The sequence below is a fragment of the Egretta garzetta genome, unplaced genomic scaffold, assembly GCF_000687185.1.
Source record: "Egretta garzetta isolate BGI_Z169 unplaced genomic scaffold, ASM68718v1 scaffold636, whole genome shotgun sequence".
Taxonomy (NCBI): domain Eukaryota; kingdom Metazoa; phylum Chordata; class Aves; order Pelecaniformes; family Ardeidae; genus Egretta; species Egretta garzetta.
The window spans coordinates 212,924-219,929 of NW_009260012.1; the positions used below are offsets into that span (position 1 = coordinate 212,924).

Consider the following 7,006-nt stretch of genomic DNA (forward strand, 5'->3'; position numbering starts at 1 on the left):
CTTCTCCTGATGCAGCCCAGGGTAGGGTTGGCTTCTGGGCTGCCAGCGCCCATGGCCGGCTCATGGCCAGCTTTTCACCCACCAGTGCCCCCCAGTCCCTCTGGGCAGGGCTGCTCTCCATCCTCTTCCCCCAGCCTGTGTGGATACCAGGGGTTACCCCAACCCAGGTGCAATTATCACCTAATTATTCTAAGTGAAATCCAAGTGCTTGGCAGCACGCATCACCACACCTTGGTACCTGCCTCAAGGACCTTGCTGCCTTGAAAGACAAACCACAGATGATGTTTAAGCTACGAAATACATCAGGTAACGAACCCATCAGGAAGAGTGGCGAGAATGAGCGACCTGTTCCCCTTCGGCTCCCTGTGCAATCCCCTGCTGTGCCTCAGAGCAGCCTGCGAATGTGTCACTGGGGGGTATTCCTCACTTCAGCACCCTCAAAAACGGCAAGAACTCAGCCAGTCCCACGCTCTGCAGTTGCCTGCGGCAGGAGGTGTTCCTCGCAGGTGTCTGTAATGGCCCCCAGGAATTTCCCCACCCCCGGAGATTCCCAGCTGATGAATTGCCTCCTTCACTCTGCTGTCCACCAGGCAATAATAGTCCACTGCTGCCTCCAAGTTTCTTCTGGCTCCAGACCCCAAGATGATCTTCCTAAGGTTCTCCTGCAGAAGCCCCGTTGCATAAAATGGTCGAGCAGAGACTGCCCTGTCCGGGACGCTTTGAGCTCCGCTGCGTTAGCCCTGCGGTGAAGCAAACTGGGTCGGCTCTGCTAAGCCCGATGCTCACCAAGCATCCCAGTGAGGAGAAGACCACCAGGCTCTGTGCCAGGGCTGTCCTGAAGCAACCGGCCGGTGGTTAGGAGATGTCTCCAACTTACTGTATGCAAACTCTGTTCTAACCCTCTAGAGGGCAAGATCACGGAATCGTTTGGGTTGGCAAAGCCCTTGAAGCTCCCCCAGCCCAACCGCCCCCCTACCCCTGCCATCCCACCCCCAAACCCTGGCCCTCAGCACCGCCTCTGCCCGGCTGTTAAATCCCCCCAGGGCTGGGGACTCGACCCCTTCCCTGGGCAGCCCCTTCCAGCCCCTGACAGCCCCAAGGGGAAGGAATTGTTCCCCATGGCCAACCTCACCCTGCCCTGGCACAACTTGAGGCCGGTGCCCCTCGTCCCATCGCCCCTTCCCTGGGAGCAGAGCCCGACCCCCCCGGCTCCCCCCTCCTCTCAGGCAGTTGTAGGGAGCGATGAGGGCTCCCCTCAGCCCCCTCTGCTCCAGGCTGAAAGACGGCTGGGCCGGATGGCGTGGGTCATATTGTCTGATAAGGCAGAAGAGTTTGGACATTGAGCATGGGCGCTGGGGTGGTTGGGTATCTCAGAAAGCTTTGTGGTGCTTGTAGAGAGGAGTCTGTGTTACAAGTGACCTCCAGGGCAGTGTTTACAAACTTGGTGGTTAAGCTGCAGAATTTGGCTACGATGTCGAACTCGGTGAACATAAAGGAAAAACTGTCCTGGCTCTGGTGTCGGAAGGCTGTAGGTGGGCATGGCTGTAGGTGGCACCCACAGGTTGTTTGTGCTGAGTGCTTGTCCATTGTGAAAAAAGGCGCAATTCTGGACAGACTTAATGCTTGCTGTTGGAAAAGTCTGTGCAAGTAGCTTTGAATGAGAGCTTACAAATTCCTGATTCTTTCTGGAGTGGGAAGGATTCCAGATTGGTTTCCAGGGGCTTAACTGAGAAGAGTCCAGAGAGGATGCAGATGTTGTTGCTGAGAACTCTTCTTCCCAGCCTGCCTTGACCAGCCTCAGGAGGGAACAGTCGCCCTCCCCGCAGGTTAGGGTGCCCTCCGTCCCTCCAGGCGCTGGAGCACGTCACCGGGCAGGTTGGTGACGTGGGGGCGGCTGGTTCCATCGCCCGCCCTGACAGCGGGGTTGTACCAGGCTGGCGTGGAAGGGACCCAGCGAGCTGCTAAAAATAAGCTGACCAGAGGAATGCTAATGCAAAATATTTACAGGGACTGAAGTTTATTCTAGGCTGGAGTTAGATATTGTCATTATCCCTCCTGCGTGGGCCGTGGGGTTCTGTGTTCCGCACAGACTCCTGGGTTTGTTCTACCCCCTTCCCCTGGCCATGCAGAGGCTCGCGTGTCCAGCTTTGTTTTGCCCCGAGCCTGTTATAGAATCATAGAACCATGGAATGTTTTGGGTTGGAAGGGACCCCTAGAGGTGACCCAGCCCAACTCCCTGCAGGAGCAGGGACACCTTGAACCACATCAGGTTGCTCACAGCCCCGGCCAACCTGGCCTGGAATGTTTCCAGGGATGGGGAAAGGAAATGTTGGAGGGAGATGAATTTCCATGCCCCCTTCGTGGTCAAGTTACCTCAGGACTTCATAACATTGGAATCCTCGTGTCATGGAAATGTTAGTAATTGAATTTAAGAAGTTTATCTGTGAACAGTTCAGATCTCATGAGCTCCAGTTTCTCGTGTGGGAGGTCGTGTTCCAATGACGTTTCTGGCAACGTAGTGCAGGTCTCTGCTGTCTCACCCATCCCCTGCAGCCTCTCTAGGGTTCATTTCTGTACGTGCGGTGTTGCTTTTTGAGGGCATGTTAGCCCTCCAGGAAGAGGAATGTTTTGATCTCATCAGTCCTCATTTTTTTGTGTATTTTTTTTTCAAGAGCACACAGGAAAGTAGCGACAGAAATAGAACCTTGAGTTCAAAATCTCTGTCACCTGCCTTCATTACCAGACCGCGACTAGACGCCTGCTTTATAAACTCCCTCGGCAGCACCCACTGAGCTTTCCTTCCATCTTGGTAGGCACGCTCTCTGATAGAAGGAGAAGAAATCATTCCTGAAGCTGGGACTGGGTTAAAACTGCGAGGCCGATCATCCCCGTGTGAGCTTGTCCTCTGCCGTAGAAGGCAAAGGATAAAGATGCTCACGCAAGTAACTCCTCCAGTTAGAAATATGGGTCATTTCGATACACGTGTCGAAGATTTGGAGGTCTTGTGCTAGCTGGTTCTTTCCCTTTTTCAGGATTTGAGCTTCTATTTTACTGTAGGGCAGTGCCATTGGGTGTGTTACCCCTCGGGCATGGGGATCCGTCCCATGCGTTACGGAAAGCAAGGGAATTCAGCTGTGACTTCTGCAGACACCACTCAGGAGCATCCAGTCGACTTTTTTTCTCATCCTCGGGATTTTAGGTTCTGTACTTTTAAATTTAAGTCTTTTCTAGGCGCACGCAGAAGCTTCAGGTGCCGCTTGGGGAGAGTCTGCAGAGCAGAGCAGCGTAGGTGCCCATGCTGGGCCAGAAAACGCTTTGCCAAACCCGGCAGTTTAAGGAGCGGTGGGCTCGGAAATCTGCTGGCGCTGTTGGGTAACGGAGGGCAATTCCAGGAGGGGCGAACTCCCCTGGGCTGCCTGGCCCCGGGAGGCCGGAGCAGCGGATCCGAGGTTCCCCCAGCCCGGGCTGTTGCGCGGTCGGTCCTGTGCACTGGTGCTGGTGGTCCCCAGTTAGCGCCAAGGCAAGCGGTCTGCTCTTGGTTTGTTGCTCCCAGTGGTAAACTGGACTTTCTGGACCCTCCAAGCTTGCAAAGTCGTGGCCGAACGTCCTTGGCGTTGGCATCCCTCTGCTGCCTGTTTGTCCGCAGGAGAGCGCGCCGCAGCGGTGCTGGCAGAGGGGGCAAGAGGTCTGTTTGTGGGCGATGGGGATGCCCGGGGGGCTCCTAGGCTGGATTTTGCTGCGGGCAGTGGGAACGCCTTTCCCAAGGAGGGGCCGTTCTTGTGCGTATCTGGCGTCTTGTTGATTTTTTAGGAAACAGCCTCCAGGATGCCTGCGCTGCTTTTTAATGCCAGTTTATTTCCAGTTCTTATTTCTTTATGGGGTTTTTGTGGCCTGTGCTAGGAGAGGAGGAGGAATGGGTTTTTTCTCGGTTGGAATTTAAGCCCCATGCACTGACATTTTAACGGGAACTTGAATTCTCCCCACACAGCGACGCAGACTGCATGGTTATTGATAAGCTGGCCATCGCCGACATGGGAACGACAAAAGCATCCAAACCCCTGAACAACGTGGCCCAGCACCCGGAGGAGCACCAGAACACCGCCGCTGTCGTCACCGCTGTCACGGAAACGGCCACAAAAGACAGGTGAGGTGGTCAAAACCCGCCCTTGCCAGCCCGCGACAGAGAACCGTCACCGAACGGGGTTACTCTGCCATCGGGGTACGGTGAGCCGTACCTCCGGCGTGGCCTGGAGCGCCGGACGCTGCCGGTAGCCTAGAGCTGTGGCGATCTGCTGCGCATTCCGATCTGTTGCCCAGAAGTGCTGTCAAATCATGGGGTTTATTAAAATAACGGGCTGCTTGTTTCTCACCCGTGCGTAACCAGTGCTCAGGTAGTACGGGTCTGCGTGCGCAGGTGAGCGTGGAGACGTTTGCAGTTCAAATATTACGGGGAAATGTGGGAATGTGCCTTGGTAACTGAAACTGGAAGTGATCTCAAGGAGAAATGATGTTAATTCTGTGCGAGTGCGACAGTTCAGGTCTTCTTAAATACGGAGAGCAATGCTGCTGCGTGTCCAGTGCGGTCGCCTCCACAGCTTTGCGCTGGCTCCTGGTTTAGGCCGCAGATGCGTACCCATAGTGCGGTGCTGCTGCTCCTGCTGAGCCGAAACAGCCTCTCCGGGGCGTCTCGGTCCTCCTGCAGCACGCTCGCTGTTAGATTGAAGCTCGGACGATGGTGCTTCACTGAAGCCAGACATCTGGGCCATCCTCCAGGAACTTCTGGTGGGTGCTTTTGGTGAGAGGCAGAAGTTCCTACCAGCGCTTGGAGCTTCATGCAGCCAATCCACTGAACTGCATTCAAATCTGTCCTGGCTGTCAGCGCTATTGCTGCTTCTGCCTCACAGAATCCCAGCCTGGCCGGGGCTGGCAGGGCCCCCCAGAGCTCACCCAGTGCCACCCCCCTGCCCAAGCAGGCTCACCCAGAGCAGGGGGCACAGGACAGCGTCCAGGCACTGGAGCTTGTTCCTGAGCAGCTGGACAAGCAAAGGTGGTGGTCAAGAGTCCATGCCATGCCCGCTCTGAGGGGGCTTCCCCCCACAAACATGTTGACCCCCTGGCCCTCCTGTGCCCAGTACCTTCTTGACCTCAGCCTGCTCCTGAACAGCTTCCACCAGCTCTGACCACTCCTCCCTCTGCGAGCAAGCGGGACATGGTGCAGGGAGCCATGGTGGGAAGGTGTATCCCTGGTCAGTCCCCAGGGCTTGGGAGGTCAGGCCAGGGCCAGGGCGGCAGGCACCTGGGTGCCCTGGGGCTAGCACCATTGCCCAGCAGCTTTGGCCAGAGTACCGAGCACCCCTCCTCTTCTCCAGATGCTCCCCCGCCTCCAGGAACAGCCCCCTTTCTACCCACAAGGGCACCCATGTCACAAGTCCACAGTGACATCACGGTGACACGGCCACCGCTGCCCATGGTGACACAGCAATCATCTTCCTGGGGCTGGCACCAAGAGCTCACCCTAAGCAACCCCCTGGATGGACATTGGCCTACATCCTCCTTTGCTTGACCCTCAAGTTCCAGAGCCCCATCTCTGTTGTGTAAGGACAATTGGGAAGATGAGGGAGGCCAGGAGAGGATTCACCTGCCGCCCCAAGCAGGGACCTGTTTCCATTCCCCACCGTTGCTTAGGTCCCCTTCTTCTGCTTGGTGGCAAGAGGGCAGGGGAGTCTCAGCTTCTTGTGGAGCCTCCATCTGCTTCCGTGGCCTCAGGGATGGTGGGGTGTGGCTCCACCAACCCATCTCCCTCTCACACTCCCTGATACTCCTCAACCTTTCCACGTCCGCTTTCAGCTCTGCCACCAGGCTGAGCACATCGTCCTCCTGGGTCTCCAGAGGCCCAAGCCCAATTGTGCTGGGCCCAGGATCCAGCCTGGCCAGGTCCCCCTGCAGAGCCCCCCTCCCCCCCAGCACATCCACACTCCCCCCCAGCTCAGTGTCATCGGTCAGGGCCCTGAGCACACCAGCGGGCTGGGGGAGCTGAGCCAGGACCCAAGGGTGACAGCAAAGTGGGGGACAATTAATTCATTAATGTTGTGTAATTGGTGGTCAAAGCTGACTTCTTAGTTTCTGATTTTTAAATGTAGTAGTTTGTAAAGGTCTTGGAGGAGGTTCTCATCAGGGAGCTAATGTTTTAGCAGGCAGAGGAGACAGAAATGGAGGAGGGATGGCTCAGGGCCTGCTGAAGAGAAAAGCTTCCAGCCGGATGAGCGCAGGCTGTAGGAGCAAGTACGTTCCAGCGGTTACACTTCTCTAATCTTACCCTCTGTGTCTCTCTTTAGGAAAGAAGAAGCCTTGCCCTGTGCTGAAGCCACATTAAATGGCCCTGCTTGATGAACCGGATGCAATGGGACGTGTGTGATCCAGGCCAGGCTGCTACCTGGTGATGCAATTTTAATAAATGCTGCATTGATGAGAGAGCTGGCATTCAGGACCAGACATGCAGTTTCAACACCAACAATCTGTTCTGAAAGACACTTGCATTGTCTAAATGTAGCATCGATCAGTAAGTCATCACGGGAACCACGGGGTTCTTCCCAAGCAAGCCTTCTGCCCCATTTTAGTTCCTTCTCCCCTGCCCTCTCGCCCTTGTTTTTGTTTTGTACTTGGGGTTCGGTCCTATTTTCTTCGTGTTATTGCACACAGTATTCAGCTTCTCTTCGGAAAGGTAGCAGGTCTAACGCTGGGACTTGGACAGTGCCCAGGAGTCCCGCAGTCGTGTGACCAAAGTTCCTGATGGAGCTGTCTTCGGGGCAGCATTTGCACCGCTTTTGTATAGCAATAAAGCCTTATCAGAAACATTTCATAGGAGGAAAAGATGCAAACACTTTACGTGGGGTGAAGCAGGGAGGGATTTGATTTTACATTTTTGTGGGGTGGGAGGGAAGTCCCTGACGTTGTCCCAAGCCAGAGGCCCGGTAGCTTAACTCGCTGTAACGCGGAGCTGTCTTGG

The 7,006-nt window shown here is 55.6% G+C and overlaps 1 protein-coding gene across 5 annotated transcripts in view; it reads left to right on the forward strand.

The window, feature by feature from the left end:
* Positions 1 to 6,453, forward strand: part of PPP6R2 (protein phosphatase 6 regulatory subunit 2) — a 122,579-nt gene extending 116,126 nt beyond the window's left edge. For all 5 annotated transcript variants that reach the window (XM_035896080.1, XM_035896082.1, XM_035896083.1 and 2 more), the window contains 2 exons: positions 3,989 to 4,144; positions 6,336 to 6,453. In XM_035896080.1, coding sequence (XP_035751973.1) covers positions 3,989 to 4,144; positions 6,336 to 6,387 — 208 coding nt within the window. In that variant the 3' untranslated portion in view covers positions 6,388 to 6,453. The remainder of the gene's footprint in view (positions 1 to 3,988; positions 4,145 to 6,335) is intronic.
* Positions 6,454 to 7,006: the final 553 nt, after the last annotated feature.